The sequence below is a fragment of the Phodopus roborovskii genome, unplaced genomic scaffold (assembly GCF_943737965.1).
Source record: "Phodopus roborovskii unplaced genomic scaffold, PHOROB, whole genome shotgun sequence".
Classification (NCBI taxonomy): domain Eukaryota; kingdom Metazoa; phylum Chordata; class Mammalia; order Rodentia; family Cricetidae; genus Phodopus; species Phodopus roborovskii.
In genome coordinates this window covers 6,834,098-6,850,162 of record NW_026126469.1, presented here as the reverse complement: position 1 = coordinate 6,850,162, position 16,065 = coordinate 6,834,098, and the positions used below count along the sequence as shown (strand labels likewise).

The 16,065-nt window shown below is 50.3% G+C and overlaps 3 protein-coding genes across 4 annotated transcripts in view; 2 read left to right on the top strand and 1 right to left on the bottom strand.

Annotated features, from left to right (window-relative positions):
- Ece2 (endothelin converting enzyme 2) overlaps positions 1-10,088 on the bottom strand; it is a 32,312-nt gene extending 22,224 nt beyond the window's left edge. The window contains exons 1-2 of the mRNA XM_051191156.1: positions 9,752-10,088; positions 5,021-5,304 (exon numbers count right to left, since the gene is read on the bottom strand). Of these exons, the coding sequence (XP_051047113.1) occupies positions 5,021-5,304; positions 9,752-10,076 (609 nt within the window). The 5' untranslated portion in view covers positions 10,077-10,088. The remainder of the gene's footprint in view (positions 1-5,020; positions 5,305-9,751) is intronic.
- On the top strand, positions 998-3,173 carry Camk2n2 (calcium/calmodulin dependent protein kinase II inhibitor 2). Its single transcript, XM_051191157.1, has 2 exons — positions 998-1,356; positions 2,150-3,173. The coding sequence occupies exons 1-2, from the start codon at positions 1,188-1,190 to the stop codon at positions 2,218-2,220; spliced, it is 240 nt and encodes a 79-aa protein (XP_051047114.1). The 5' UTR covers positions 998-1,187; the 3' UTR covers positions 2,221-3,173.
- A 675-nt stretch (positions 10,089-10,763) lies between the features above and the next one.
- Positions 10,764-16,011, top strand: Alg3 (ALG3 alpha-1,3- mannosyltransferase). Of its 2 annotated transcripts, none has more exons than XM_051191151.1 (9): positions 10,764-10,975; positions 12,580-12,679; positions 12,776-12,923; positions 13,019-13,179; positions 13,573-13,693; positions 14,296-14,501; positions 14,660-14,737; positions 15,202-15,345; positions 15,496-16,011. In XM_051191151.1, the coding sequence occupies exons 1-9, from the start codon at positions 10,780-10,782 to the stop codon at positions 15,656-15,658; spliced, it is 1,317 nt and encodes a 438-aa protein (XP_051047108.1). In that variant the 5' UTR covers positions 10,764-10,779; the 3' UTR covers positions 15,659-16,011. The 2 variants fall into 2 exon arrangements, with proteins under 2 accessions (XP_051047108.1, XP_051047110.1); XM_051191153.1 differs by having other exon boundaries at positions 10,798-10,938; positions 15,496-16,010.
- Positions 16,012-16,065: the final 54 nt, after the last annotated feature.

Genomic DNA, 16,065 nt, shown 5'->3' with positions numbered 1-16,065 from the left:
AACAAGGGCGGGGGACACCCTGCCCGTCCCGACGCTTACTAGCGCGCGCCTCGTGCTCAGGCACTCCGGGCTTCCCTGCGTCATCCGCAACCAGGGCGCCCGCCGCGATGCTGCCATTCATTTCTCCCACACTGCCAGCTAGAGCTAGCCTCCAGGGCTCAGGGAACCGCGTGGAGCGACTGGCGCTTTGAGCCTGGATTTTGGCGCCAACACCGGGCCTAGGGTTTGTGGGGAGTCTACTACTCGGGTGCACGCTGCGGTTGCGGTGTTAAGATCCTACTGAAAGGCCGCAACACAGTCTCGGGGGACAGACCCAATGGTACTCAGACAGGGGCCGGGTATGGGGGCAGATACAGAAAGTCCAAACCCGACACGCAGAGACCAGATCAGATGCGCAGACGTAGACTGACAGATGCAGAGACAGTCGAATACAAATTGACCAACTGCTGGGGACCTGCGAGCGAGCACTAGGATCTGGGGACGCGCCGACCACTGTGGCACCACCCCCAGGCCCGAGCTCTTCCCGCGCTCCTGTCGCCTGGTACCTTCCCCTCTTTTCACGCGTATTCCGCCCTTTCCAGGCTCCTTTCAGAGTCCGGGCCGTGTCCACTGCCAGTCTGGCCGCCTCCTTCCGAGGCTCTGCTGCGCCCCCAGCTTTTGGCGCTCTTCCCTAGCCGCGGCGTCGGACCCTCCCCTTCTTCCCTAAGCACTAGGCTACCCGCTCTCTGCTATCTATCGCCTGCACCGGCCGCTGCGGTTCCCCGGGCCCACGTGGCGGCCATTCCGGGCCACATCGCGGGAGCCTCCCTCCGCTGCACGCTCCACTCCAGGGATCACCGGGCTCGCTCGGACCGCTGGGCCCCGCCCCTTTCCGCTGGCCGGTGCCCGCCCCGCCTCCACCGCGCCCCGCCTGCCGTTCTCTGCCGCAGTTGGGCGCTCATCGTCATTCCGCTCTCGCCGCCGCCGCCGCCCCCGCCCCGCCCCCGCCCGGTCCCCGCCGCTGCCGCCGCCGCCTGCCCAGCGGCCCGGGAGGCGGAGGCGCGGGGGAGGAGGCCCCGCTCGGCACCGCAGTCCCGGATGCTGTATGACTTCATCCTTCCGCCGGCTCCCCTGCTGAGCTAGGGCCGGTCCGGCAGCTAGCCTCTGCCCGTGCCCCGCCGCAGTCCCTAGCCCGCCCGGTGCCCGCCATGTCCGAGATCCTACCCTACGGCGAGGACAAGATGGGCCGCTTCGGCGCAGACCCAGAGGGCTCCGACCTCTCTTTCAGCTGCCGCCTGCAGGACACCAACTCCTTCTTCGCCGGCAACCAGGCCAAGCGGCCCCCCAAGCTGGGCCAGATCGGCCGAGCCAAGAGAGGTACGCGGCCCGGGCCCGGAGTCGCCGCCTGACCCAGAAATCCTTCGCCCAGCGTCCTCAGGCTGCCGTTCCCTGTCAAGTGGCAACTGCTCTTGCCGCAGACCAGCTCAGCCAGCTGCGTACCCGCCCGGGGTGGGGAGGGTCCCTGCTGTGGAGTTGTCCCATTCTTTCCCTCTCCCGGGAATACAGTGTCCCGGATTCGAAGCTTGCCACTTCTGGGGAAAAAAAAAAAAAAAAAAAAAAAAAAAAAGAGTTCTGGCTCCTGGTCGAGGGGGGAGGGGCCGCCTAGGGTATTTGGGGATGCTTGGCAATGAGAACGCAGGATGGTGGGCCGATTGCTTGGGCTAAGATGAGCAGGTGGATGCTGCTGGAGGGCAGGGAGGCCAAAGGTTCGGTTGTCTTGTTTGCATGGGGAAGGAACTCCGGATGCCAGCATCAGAACGGATTCAGGTGGAGGAAAGGGTCACATCAGGTGGCAGTTTTATCAGAGCCCAGTTTGAGGAGGGGTCTCTGTCGAAGGGAGAGATTTCTGAATAGTTTAGATGGAGGAAGTCTCAGGCGACGGGAGGGTTCGCACTGGGAGTCTTTGGAAGAGGGGTGTTCCCACACAGGGAGTAGATTTGGTACCAGGTAGGGTCTGCGGGAGAGTTCGGGTGAGGAGGGCATGGGTTTTCGAGTAGTGTCGCGGGAACATAGGCAGTAGAGTAGATTTGCGCGGGGTGTGAGGACACGGGCCCCACTCTCGCCGCCGCCCCCCGAGACCACGCGGCTGATGCGCTTTCTCCTTGCGCAGTGGTGATCGAGGATGACCGGATAGACGACGTGCTGAAGGGGATGGGGGAGAAGCCTCCGTCCGGAGTGTAGACGCGCCGGCTCTGGCGGCGGGCTCCGGGCCCAGCCCCGCAGCGGCCAGGAGCACGGGCCGGCGATGCGGCTGCCGGCGCACCCCCGCCCGGGCCGAGGTGCCTGCGGGCGGGGGCTGCAGGGCCACGCCGCCGCGGGGTCAGTGTTGCTACCGCCGCTGCCAGGCGCTCCGGAGCTGTCCGCTTCAGCACCACGGCGGCGGCGGTAGTGGTGGTGCGGACCAGCCCGGAGCCCGCCGACGCACTCATGCACTTTAGAACCTCGGGCCGCAGCTCCACCCCGCACACCGGAACCGACACAGAGACCCACGGCCCCCAGCCTGCCCCCTCCCGCACGGCTCCCCTGCCCCGCCCCTCCTCTGATCAATCTGGTCTGCAGCCCGGACAGCTGCGGCGGCGTCGGACTGCGCGGCCAGGGAGGTTTGGCTGCATATTTGCATGAGCTTCCTACCCACCTCAGCCTAGCCCTTTGGGCCTTTCCTCAACTGTATCCTCGTCTGGCGTGACCCTAGCCTCTTTCTAAGGGACTTCCTCAGCACATTTGTATTTTTATATCCGATTCTTTGTTTACTGGCTCCTCTCATGGCTTGTGCCCTTCCCCCACAGCCTCCGCCAAGCTCTTCTGCGCCTGGCAGATAGAACAGGTGTTGAGACTGGGATAGGACAAGCCCTAACATGGTAACTAACCACATGGCCAGTCTGTCCAAACCTGACCCCAGGAGACTCATTGGGAGACTCCTTCTTCCCAAGGTACCTTTTAAGGGCCCAGATCTGATTTTACCTTGGACCCCTTCATGCTATCCCTGGGAACCCAAATGGAGACTGCTCAGTACCTTTGGATGACACCTGTGGACCTGAAGATGTTTTTAACCCAGGGTTGTCCTTTGTAAAAATGTTTCTTCATCCTCAATGTAACAGGAGTGTGTGAATAAACACAGACCTCCATGTGTGTGAGTGTGTGTGCATGTGTGTCTGCTACTTCAGTCTGCTGGGAGACAGGTGTGGAGAATCTTGGGTACAAGTTCCTGGTGGGGAAGGGTTGCCAAGTGAGCACTAGCAGGCACCCTTGTGTGGGAACATCTTGACTATGTGGCCTCCTTAAGTACATGTACAGCCTTAGCTGGACAGATGGACAGTGTGGGACTGGGCTGGGATCAGAAGCACGAGCAATGTAAATTCAAGATCTTTAGTCTCTTATGGATAAATCCAGGTTGGATGGGAATGCCCAAGGCTGGATGGTTTGTAGAGGAGCTGTGTTGATCTTTAGCCCAAAAGGTAAAGTCATAGGTCACTCAGTATGTCAGAGGAGGTGGGGGAACCCTATAGAAACAAACAAACAAAACCTAGAAGTCTGGGATCTGGGACTTAGTTAGACCCATACTATATTGGTTGACATGGGCTTTATCCAACCCACCAGCACTGTTTTATGCATGAGACCTCTGGGATTTGAGAACCCAGTAACCAATTCCCAAGCTCCAAATTGGGAATTCCAGCTCCCTAGACAGGAGGGCTTGGAGACCATGATTTCGGTCTCACAGATGAATGGCACTGAGGAAGTCCTCATTATCAGAGTCTTGGAGAAAGCAAGGTGAGGCAGGAGGACTGCGGGGTGACAGGATCTGGGCCCCCAGGGCCAGCTGGGCCACAGTGAGCTCTCTGCCCTTATGCATGAGGTAAAAGTGGAAATGAAAACCACTGCCATAGGTTGTATGCTGCAGTGACCAGCCATAACGAGGTTGAGCATAGTGTCTGATCCTAAAGTGGGGACCCGCACAAGTCATTGAGATGAACCGGCCTCCAGGAACCAGCACCCGGCTCACCTGCAAGGCAGACAGAGAAGCATCAGTGCAGAATCATCTCCAGGCTCTCGAAGGTCAGTACTACCCACAATGACCTCCTAGTCAAACCTTAGATACCACTCCACACCCAGTAGTTCAGGCTTTCTGGTGCAGAGTAAGCCACCTCTGCATCTGGTTATTCTTTTTTGTTTTTGTTTTTTGGACAAGGTTTCTCTGTAGCTTTGGAGCCTGCACTCACTCTGTAGACCAGGCTGGCCTGGAACTCACATAGATCCGCCTGCCTCTGCATCCCAAGTGCTGGGGTTAACGGCGTGTGCCACCACCACAAGGCCCTCTTTTGGTTATTCTTTATAGGGCTCAATTTTGGACAGGGTGGAACATGCAAGAGGTATTGCTCTCCTACCGGTTACTCACTTTCCCAATCTGTGTCACCTGTCTAGAACCTGGCTACTACTACCTCTTCCCTATGTCAAGCCAGTATCCAACTGTACCCAACCACAGGCCTTTGTAGTGCAGTCACTTCAGTCTCATGTTCTTCAGAAAACTATACTTTTGAAGCCTCACTCTCTCTCTCTCTTTCGTTTTTTGAGACAGTGCTGTCCTGGAACTCGCTCTATAGGCCAGGCTGACCTCAAACTCACAGAGATCCACTTGCCTCTGCCTCCTGAGTGCTGGGATTAAAGACAAGTGCCACCATTGCCTGGCTCCAAGTCTCACTTTCTGATTTCTGGGTTCTTCCATTCTCTTGAAAGTTCAAGCCTTTCCCAGCACTTTTTTTTTTTTTTTTTTTTAAGATTTATTTATTCATTATGTATATAGTTTTCTGCTTGCATCCAGCAAGCCAGATGAGGGTACCAATCTCATTATAGATGGTTGTGAGCCATGTGGTTGCTGGGAATTGAACTCAGGACCTCTGGAAAAGCAGTCAGTGCTCTTAACCTCCCCAGTGCCTCACCCCGCACCCCTCCTGCATCTCGATCTTCTGTCTTGTTGCTTCCTTACCTCACTCAGCACCTGGTCCAAAGTGTGGATACCTTCAGAAGATACATTCCAGGGATCCCGCTCCCCGGCCAGCAGGGCATCCAGTGTGCCCTTCTCCAGTACAACATCAAAGGAACCACTAGAGAAGTCCAATGCTCGCACATCCATGGTCTCCCATCGTAGACTGGGCACCTGGGCATAGTGAACTTGCATAGCTGCCACCACTACTGGAGAGTAATCCACGCTGGTCACATTTGGGAAGCCTCCAAGGAATAGCTCGTAGCTCAGGGCACTGTTTCCGCAACCTGCCACGGGGTGTGATGGGTAGCAAAAGTGTTAGGTTAACTTTAGTTCTCATGTTCCATGGTTATTTATCCACTGTTGGCCCCATTTTCTCTCCAATCCAAGTATTTAAAGCAACGGTACAGAACACTGTTGAGTTATAGAATCTCAGACTTAGGCACAAACTGTCATTCTCAGCTATGTGGACTAGGGTAAGCTGCTTCAGTACCAAGAACTTGGAATTTCCATTTAAGAGAATGGCAAGAATAGTCAGGAGCTAGTCTACCCAGATGCAATGCACTAAATTTAAGAACTAAAATCATTGGACTCCAGTTTCCTCAAATTCAGAATGTATGAAATATTGGCATCACTAGGACCATAATACTATTACTCTATTGATATCGCTAACCTTTTAGAGGACCTTGGAAAATAACAACCCCTGGAAGATGACATGTTAGGGGTTAGAATCTCACTTTGATGTCCAAGGCAAAGCTGATAAACTAAGGGAAAACTAGGTGGAAACATGCAGAGACTCATCCACTGTACTAAACATATGTATCACTCCACTTTAGTCTCTGCTCATAGAGTACCTGCTCTGGAGAAGTAGCTGAATGAAGAGAATTCTTTCCTAGCAGGCACAAAGCCATGGGCTAGATCCTCATTGACACATAAACAGAATGCAGCAGTGCATGTCTATAAGCTCAGCAGGAGGGGCAGGCGTCATCCTTGGCTACACAGCAAACTCAAAGCCAGCCTAGGCTACATGAGACCTTGGGTGTTTGTTGTTTTGGTGTTATTTCTAAGTGCCTGCTGTCCAGGAGCTTGGCTTGTACCCAGATGGGAAGAGCAAATGCAGAATCACAGCTACCATATGTAATGAGGGACAGACTAGGTGGGTAACTGACCCTACTTCAGGTGGGCTGTTAAGAACTTCAGAGATACTCACTACAGCCTCTCCTCAGAAGAGCTGAGAAACAAGCAGTATCTTGGGAGGCAGGGGTGAGGTAGGGGGCAGGGGAGTCTGGGGTAAAGTGTCTACAATGCAGTCTCTAAACTGGGAATGGTGGTACACTCCATTAATTCCAGCACTTGGGAGGCAGAGGCAGGCAGACTCTGAGAGTTGGAGGCCACCCCCATCTCAAAAACAAAACCACCACCATCACCAAAAGAGTGCAGTGCCTAAAAGGGCAGAGGCAGGGAGAGGGATGGGGAGATTATGAAGGTGGATACACAGCTCAATGGGCATCCCTGCTTTAAAAGATGCAGTGGTCTCTTGCAGGTCTTCCTGTGGCCAGTCTTCTGGGGATCTCTCCTTGGGATCCAGACTGCTTTGAATCCTTATCTGTGTCATAGAATCCTGAGGTTAGGAATACAAGGCCAGCTTCATCTACATAATGAGTTCCAGGCCAGCCTATGTTATATAACACTATGCTTCAAAAATCAAAAACAAGCCTTTAATCCAAGCACTCAGGAGGCAGAAACAGGCAGACCTCTTGAGTTCCAAGCCAACCTGGGCTATACACTGTTAAAAGTATTTTCTTTTTAGATAGGCTGGCTATACAGTTGAGAACCATCTTGAACTCTAATCTTATGTCTACCTCTGGAGCCCTGGCATTTCAGATGTGTACCACCATTCCCAATTTATGTGATGTCAGGAATTGAACCCAGAGTTTCCTGAACGCTAGGCCTGAATGTTAGGCAAGAACTCAACCAACTAGCCCTCCCTCCAAATAATTACAATTAATGGTCACTGAACACTCAGTATGACACTAATTTGTAAGAATTACCTCAGTTTATTTTCAACATAGACTCATGCAGAAATAGTACTTTATCATTTCCAGTTTTTAGATGGAGAAATCAAGAAAAAAAATAGATAAGGAACTTTCCAAGGTCACAGAGTCAGAGATGAGTCAGAATTTAGGGCCACACCTGTCTCAAGCCAAGCCAGAGCTTTTAAATACCTTATTCAACTGCCTTTCAGTTTTCAAGAGGCCCATGCAAGTCCAGTGGTGATCCTCCAGCTTGGGCTACAATAGTGTGACCAGTAGTCTGTAATTCACTACATAGTTATTACAGAGTTCTAATTACCTCTCCTGTCTGCTGCAAGGTAAGGCAGCAGAACTAGAGACCCTGAAGTCAGAGAGCACCCTCATTTTATTATATGTCACATGATGGCAGCAGACACAGTCTGCGTTCTTCCTAGGCCCTTGTAGCCCTTTTGTAAGTTTTGGTATGTCCCCAGGTTTCAGTATGTTTTGTTTCTAATGGTTTTCATCTGTGATGCTTCAGATTTTTCTTGGGGACATTTTGCCAGAGATCACATTTTATCTTCTTGCCTTCCCTCGTTCTTATCAATTTCTCCTGGAAGCTAGTACTGGACAAATGACTTGGACATGAATCTCCTTGTTGACATCCTTTCTGGGGAACTCAACCTAAGGCAATGACTCACAGTAGAATCAATCTTTCTCTCTCTCTCGCTCCCTCTCTCTTTTTCCCTTGGTTTTTTTGAGACATGGTTTCTCTGTGACTTTGGAGGCTGTCCCGGAACTAGCTCTTATAGACCAGGCTGGCCTTGAACTCACAGAGATCCACCTGCCTCTGCCTCCAGTGCTGGAACTAAAGGCGTGCACCACCAACAGCCAGCCCCACAATGACTCTTAACACTTGTTACTCAGCTTTAGAAATTGATTGCCTGGCACCTGCCAGGTACTCATCTGTTGAATGAAATGTAATATAGGTGATTCCCCAAATTCTGAGTCCTGTTTTTAGATCTTGAAGATCTAAGCTTTCTGGAAACCTTAACTTTTATATTTAGACTTTTCATCCCTTCCATCCAGCAAAGGGACACCTCCTGTTAAGAAGATTTCAATGCTGTGTCCTGCCCACCAGTAGCATGACAATTGGCTGTGGAGATTGCTGGAAATGGAGTCCTGAAGCCAGGCTGGCCAGTACCCATCTGCAATCCCAACACTTGGGAGGTAGAGGTGGAGTGTGGTTGTCAAGTTCAGGGCTAGTCTGTCCTAGTTAGTAAATTAGGCCTGTCAGTCTACATACCAAGACCCTATTTCAACAAAAGGAAAAAAAGATAGCTAAAATCCATCTTAGACTTCCCTGGAATTAGAATCTCAGGGTAGTGCTAGTTTGCTAGTTAATTTTGAAAGGCACTAAAGTTTGATAAACATAGTCCTAAGGTAAGTCTACAGATAAGCACAATAGTATATGACCACAGAATTTAAGAAACTGTTTACTTCTAGTGGGGAGAAATTATGTGGAAGCTCTGAAAACACGTGATGATTTTTCCAGGTATTGGTCTAGATATTTCATATGCTTGTCTAGTCACTAAAAAACAATCTATGTAGTCCAGGCAGTGGTGGCACACACCTTTAAGCAGGAGGCAGAGACAGGCAGATCTCTGTGAGTTTGAGGCCAGCCTGGTCTACAGAGTGAGTTTCAGGACAGCCAGAGCTACACAGAGAAACCCTGTAATAAAAAACAGCCCCCCCCATCTGATTTGTAAGTTTCCATTTTCTTATTTATTTATGTTTTGCTTTGTTAAAACAAAGTATCTCTATGTAGCTATAGCTGTACTGGAACTTGCTGCATAGAGCAGGCTGACCGCTAATTCAGAGATTTGACCTATATACTATGTGTATGAGAGATATCCTTTTTATCGTTATCTAGTATTTCACTTTAAATTGTATAGGCTTTAGAGGCAGAAGCAGGTAGATCTAAGAGTTCTGGGCTAGCCAGGATTACACAAACAAAACAAGACAAGATGTATACAGGCTTCTACTGAACAAAAACTTTTAAAAACTATATTTGGAAGGCAACTGTATTCATTCAAACTTATTCTAAGAGTTTCCAGCTGCTGACAATGGGAGACACATACCAAATGGCACAGCTGGACCTCACAGAGATCTGTTTTGCATGCTAGCATCTACCTCAGCTGCAATTCTCCATCAGACACAGGGGGCGTTATTCTACCCTATTAGTGTTTAGGACCAAGTTTCAGTTGGGGCTCAGAGAAGTGGTAACTCCCTTTACCGACAATAGCTCCGGGTACCCATTGGAGCAAAAAGAAAACTAGGTGTTTTGCTCGAGGTGCCTGAACCTGATTTAATCCAGAAAAAAAAAAAAATCACAATCCCATTTCTAGAAATGGAAAATGAAGCACACAATGGACCCAAGACTTGTCCTAGGTTAAACATAGTCAGTTATGTTGGTACTTGAAGTAGGTTCACAGAGATGAGCTCTCGGGCGTCCTAAGACTGCCTCTAGTGTCTGGAACCGGGCCATACCCCTCGCTGAGACACTTTTTCCAGAGTACTGGCGATCTCTTATTTCTGTGAAGGTACCGACCGAGTCTTGGCTCCGAACCTGGGTATCCTCGTACAGGTGAAAGCAGAAGGGAAGAAAGCGGATGAGGTCTGGCCAGTGACCCCTGGCTGGGACAGCACCGGGACTACCCACCTAGCACGAGGATACGGTCCTCAGGACACAGCTCCGGCTCTAGGAGAGCACGGAAGGAAGCGAAGTCCCCGAACCACTCGTAGGGGCCAGAGTCGGCCGCATCTTTGTAGCGCTGGTCCCAATACTGAACTTCGCGGTACTGCAAGTTCCGCTCGGGTAAGTCCGGAGAGGACACCGAAGGCCGGGGAGAGGCCATGCTCTGGGCTGCGCAGCAGCCAGGGCGGGGCTTAGGAGCCCAATCGCCGAGGCAAAATCCGGGAGGAGGAGCCTGTGACTCCGCCCTCCCCTGCAGCTGCTCTCCACGAACACGTGGAACTTCCGTCATCTTCTAAGCTCTGTTTTGAAAGTCTTCCGGCTGGAAAGCTGAATTGCTTGGTTCCTTAACGTGCTATCCATCACGACTCGACCACTATTCCTCGCGTCAGACTCACCCAGGCTCACCACTGGGTCCTCTCGTGTTCGGTTTCAACAGCCCTTTCCATTAAGAAACCTGATTAATTAAAATTTCCTTCCCGAGACGATTGGATCACCCGAAGGAAGGCGGAAGGAACGCAGAAAGTAGCTCTGCCCTCTACCGTGAACACAGTGACTCTCGACACAGGCTAAGTGGAAAACGGGGCTTGGAAAAGAGGCCTGAACTGTTATTTTCTGGGCAAAGATTCTGACACATTAGCGTTCACGTGCTCTGTACGGTACATACGCCGAGAAGTGTGTGAATATTCTTAATACAACAGCGTGTAGTCCTCTAAAGGAGATGAGTTCTAAGCTATCTTATTTTTATTCGGGGCAAATATCTCTCACCACTGCATAAAATAGGCACTAAATATGTACGCAGTGAACAATTTTTAGCTAGAAACTCTGACGCCCTACGCCCGGTTAGAAGGAATAAACTGCAATGGAATAAACAAGGATTTCTGTTACTCGGATCAGCGTTTAGTTTGAGAGGATGCCCAGGGCGGGGAGCGGAACCTAGTGTCTCAGGGTTGGTTTTCCCGGGTGGTGGGACCACAGAGTGGCGCACCGTCAAGATGGCTGCGGGGCTGCGGAAACGCGGCCCGCCGGGTTCTGTCTCCCAGCCGGCGGGACTCTGGAAACAATGGCTACGGCGGGCCTGGCAAGAATGCCGCCTTCTGCTGCGGGAGCCACGCTACACACTGTTGGTGGCCTCCTGCCTTTGCCTAGCAGAGGTGGGCATCACCTTCTGGGTCATTCACAGGGTGGCATGTGAGTTCACTAAAGGGGAGCGAACTGGAGGGAGGGAGGGAGACCCGAACCCTTGACGCATACTAGATTACTGAACATTCATTCATCATTCAAACCCATATTCTTTATCCGAACCCCAAGCCCGCTTTCCAGAAAAGTGATCATAATCCCTATCCCAAACGGAAGGAGGTGATCCTAGAGACTGCCCTCTGCTTTTAAAATCCAGCCTGCTAAGAAAACATAAGCCGCCTGGAAGTCAGTTTTGACCAAAGTTAATTTGCTGTTGCTTGTCTGTGTCCTTAGACAGTCATTTCCCTCTCCCAGATCCAGATCTGGTTTTTTCATGCATTTAATTCATGTGTCTTGAAAGTCCTTTAGAAGACTGAAGAATTTTGTGTCCACTTGAGTCCATTAGGTATTACTGGTGTCTTTTTTCCAGGATCAGTCTACTTTTAAAAAGCAAAATAAAACAAACAACAAACAAAACAAAAAACCCCGCTCTCACTATAGTTCTAAACTGCCCTAGAACTTGCCATGTAGACCAGGATGGCCTCAAACTCACAGATATCTACATAGATCTATTTGCCTGCTTCTGACTCCTAAGTGTTGAGATTAAAGGTGGGCACCATAGCTGGCTTCATAAAGACCCTAGGGTTTTTTTATTGTTGTTTTAATGAGAGGAGTATTCAAGAAAGATAGCATTAACTTCTAGCCTCCACACTTATGTACACATACATGCATACACACCCACATATATGTGCGCCCATACATGTGCATATGAACACACAAAAGAGTGTGTGTAAGTCTGTTTCTTTTTAAGAAATGAAAAGAAGGGCTGGAGAGATGGCTCAGTGGTTAAGAGTACTAACTGCTCTTCTAGAGGACCCAGGTTCAATTCCTAATACCAATATGGCATCTCACAACTGTCTGTAACTCCCAACTCCAGGGAATCTGATACCCTAACACAGAAATACATACAGGCAAAACTCCAGTACACATAAAATAAAAATAAATAAGTCACTGGGGAAAAACAAAACAAAACTAGGAAGGAAGCCAGGCAATAGTGGTGTATATCTTTAATCCCAGGATTTAGGAGGCAGAGACAAGTGGCTCTCTAAACTTGAGGCCAGGCCTGCTTGTTCTACAGAGAAAGTTCCAGGACAGCCAGGGCTACACAGAGTAACACTGTCTTAAAAAACAACCCCCCCCCAAAAAAAAAAGAAGAACTGAAAAGGAGAGAAATGTATTGTACTATTCAAGGAACCCATGAAGGAGAGTAAGTTTGGAGTAGGAAGAAAGATCGTAAGGGGACAGCTTAGCAGGTACTGACTAGCTAGACTCTGACATATGATGGCATATATGTGTATACATGCATGCATGCGTCTCACACACACACACACACACACACACACGGTAGAAAGTGATGGAGGAAAACACTAAATGTCAAGCCCTGGCCTTCACACACACACACACACACACACAGAATGCACCATGTGCAGTTAGATAAGGGATAGTAATGGAAGAAGGACCTAGGAATAAGAACTCTTTGTGGTCTGAAGGCATGGGGGTTAGAGGCTGGCAAGTTCTGCACTCACAAGTAACTAGATCATGGTATCTTCTTTCAGACACAGAGATTGACTGGAAAGCCTACATGGCCCAGGTGGAGGGTGTCATCAATGGCACATATGACTACACACAGCTAAAGGGTGACACTGGACCTCTTGTGTGAGTGAGAATAGGGGTTTGAGGAGATTGTGATGGACTGGGAGGGTACCAAGCTGATTGCCTTGGCCTAGGCTCATGTTCCCTTTCATTTTCCAGCTACCCCGCTGGTTTTGTGTATACCTTTATGGTGCTGTACTATGCAACTGGCCAGGGCACTGACATCCCCATGGCCCAGAACATCTTTGCTGTGCTCTACCTTGTCAACTTGCTGCTCGTTTTCTTGATATACCACCAGACTTCCAAGGTGAGTCTATGCTATAGGACCACCTGGCTCAGGCCTGAAGTGGGCGATGGAGATGACTCAGGTTCGGGGAGCTGACCTTGGTGCTCACCCTTTAGGTACCTCCCTTCGTCTTTTTCTTCATGTGTTGTGCCTCTTACCGTGTCCATTCCATCTTTGTACTACGGCTCTTCAATGACCCAGTGGCTATGGCATTGCTCTTCCTAAGCATCAACCTCTTCCTGGCACACTACTGGGGCTGGGGCTGCTGCTGCTTCAGGTCAGTGCCTCTCCCTTCTGGCAAAGGGCATAAAGAGTGTTTAGATAATGGAGGTCATTCTGGGCCTCCCTGAACAAGTCCAAGATCTGTAGGAAGTCCCTCTTTCCCCGTACTTTCATCCCATCTTGTCCCCAGTGGCATCCATTGTTGGAGTTGGCCCTTGAACATTGTAAATATGTTACTCAGTATGTGTTAGTCTGAATACAGGGAATAAGTGTCATTCCCTTCCTCCCAGCCTCCTCAAGGGCTATCTTATGTCCCTCTACCAGTTCTGGATGGGGCCCACATCCTGGTGCCTCCTGGCCTGGGGAAAGAAACCTTTGGGGAGGGCGTATATGGGGAGGATCAGTCCTGGAGCTGACTCTACACCTTCCCCTCCGTTGTCCATTTCAGCTTGGCCGTCTCTGTGAAGATGAATGTGCTACTCTTCGCTCCTGGGTTGCTATTCCTTCTCCTTACTCAGTTTGGCTTCCGTGGTGCCCTCCCCAAGTTGGCCATCTGTGCTGCCATTCAGGTACCTCTTCATCCTCCCCTTTCAGGTCTCCTTAAATCTGTTAAGGCTTCCTCAAAGACAGTAGACAAGAGTTTGGAGTTGATTCTGAACTGGGCAGCTACTGTCTCTGCTTTAGGTTTCATGGCTACCGAATTTGGTAGGCCTCTGAGAGGCTTCCTAAAGCTGCCTGCTTAAGACCTTGTGAAGCAACTGGGCATGGCGGCATACATCTTTAACCCTAGCACTTGGGAGACAGAGACAGTGGATCTGAGTTCAAGGCCAGGCTGGTCTACATAGCAAGTGCCAGGCCAGCCAGGGATATATAGGGAAATTCTCTCTCTAAATACTTCTCTCTCCCGACACACACACACACACACACACACACACACACACACACACACACACACACGATCTGGTGAATTCTTGAGGAAGGCAGTGTGATCACCTCCTATGTTACTGTGGTGTCAGGCTCTGATGGGGAGTGGTAGTAGGAGGCTTCCTGATACCTCCTGGAGGAATACAAAAGCTTCTGGGGGATTCTATCCCACTGTGCTCTCCCAAGAGATTACCCTGAAGGCTGGGGTCATCCTTAGCAGCTCTACTAGCATCACACCCATCCTCAGGTGATACTGGGACTGCCCTTCCTGCTGGAGAACCCCATTGGCTACCTATCCCGCTCCTTTGACCTTGGCCGTCAGTTTCTCTTCCAATGGACAGTGAACTGGCGTTTCCTTCCTGAGGCCATCTTCCTGCATCGGGCCTTCCATCTGGCCCTGTTGGCTGCCCATCTCACCCTCCTCTTGCTGTTTGCCCTCTGTAGGTGGCACAGGTAAGAAACAAGGGTTACTTTTATGGGAAGATTCAGGGGATGGAGTGAAGAACTTAGGCCTCAAGAGCTACTTGGGGGAGATGTAAAGTTCATGATGGTTGATCTGGAATTTGGCACACAATTGGGGCTTGCTAAATATCTGAATGACTTCTTTTCAGAACGGGGGAGAATATTCTGTCGCTGCTGAAGGATCCTTCCAAAAGGAAATTCCCACCCCAACCCCTCACACCTAACCATATCCTTTAAATCTTGGAAAGGTAAGTTGTGATCTGTCCAAATGCAGATCGAGGCTTAGTCTGTTGGCCTTAGGTAGCCCGCCACTTTGGAAGAGACAGGAGCCCATTCATAGAGCCTGCCCTCTCCAGCAAGCACTGCACTGAGCACCTTACACATCTCAGCACAGGTTATTCCTAACTCTACGTTCTTGGTATTGTCTAAGAGTCTGTACCTCCTAGCCTGTAAAATCTATCTGAGGTGGGGAGGTACTCAGATTAATTTTACCGAAGGAAGCATTCCTGTCCCTCTACTAAACTGAGGGACAGATCAAGAGAGGCTAAGAAGTTTGTCTGGGGCATGCGTGTGGGAATGGCAGAGCCAGGGCAGGGTACTTTCTGACCCCAGAACTTTTGCCCCTCTTTTTGAATCCTTATCCATCACCGCCCCCTCAATTCCTGCCCAAAGCCTTAACCACCATATTACAGATTGTTTCTACCCTCTTCACCTCCAACTTCATTGGCATCTGCTTTAGCCGCTCCCTCCACTACCAGTTTTATGTCTGGTATTTCCACACACTGCCCTACCTCCTGTGGGCCATGCCTGCACGCTGGCTCACACACCTGCTCAGGTACTGGCAGGGACAACCTGGGAGAGTGGGAAAGGGCTAGGGAATTCCTCCTCCCAAAGCCATGACCCTAGAAGAGGATGGTGGGTCTAGGGTTGAGAAGTTCAAGAGCTTCAGGCCTTGAAACGGATAAGATCCATTTCTCATTCCCAGGTTGCTGGTGCTGGGACTCATTGAGCTTTCCTGGAACACGTATCCATCCACATCCTTCAGTTCTGCCTCCCTACACATATGCCATGCTGTCATCCTGCTGCAGCTCTGGCTGTCCCCTCAGCCTTTCCCCAAGAGCATCCAGACTAGCAGGAAAACGCACTAAAACCCACCTCATCCTTCTAGGACCTGCCCAGGATCATGGGTGGAATGGCCTCTGTGTTCTTAGAATAAACTTTGCCAAGTCCACCTTTGTGCAGCTGACATAAAGGTAGTGGTTGCTCATACCTAGACCATCTTGTGCCTAGATGCTATGAGGCACATCTTCCCAACAGATTAAAACTCATCAGGTACCAGACAGTGGTGGCTCATGCCTTTAATCCCAGCACCTACCCGGGAGGCAAATGCAGGCGAATCTCTGAAAGTTCGAGGCTAACTTGGTCTACAGAGTTGAGTTCTAGGACAGCTAGGACTGTTTCACAGAGAAACCTTGTCTTGGCAATTGCCAAAAAATAAAATAAATAAATAAAACTCATCAGGCAGTCTTAAGAGGCACTTTATTGTATAGGATTT

Excerpts from the sequence above, each read along its gene's own strand:
- Camk2n2 (XM_051191157.1), top strand. The coding sequence starts at position 1,188 with ATGTCCGAGATCCTACCCTACGGCGAGGACAAGATGGGCCGCTTCGGC. Across the intron at positions 1,357-2,149 it reads GATCGGCCGAGCCAAGAGAG|TGGTGATCGAGGATGACCGG; the intron begins GTACGCGGCCCG and ends CTCCTTGCGCAG.
- Alg3 (XM_051191151.1), top strand. The coding sequence starts at position 10,780 with ATGGCTGCGGGGCTGCGGAAACGCGGCCCGCCGGGTTCTGTCTCCCAG. Across the intron at positions 12,924-13,018 it reads TATACCACCAGACTTCCAAG|GTACCTCCCTTCGTCTTTTT; the intron begins GTGAGTCTATGC and ends CTCACCCTTTAG. Across the intron at positions 14,738-15,201 it reads CAACCCCTCACACCTAACCA|GATTGTTTCTACCCTCTTCA; the intron begins TATCCTTTAAAT and ends CACCATATTACA.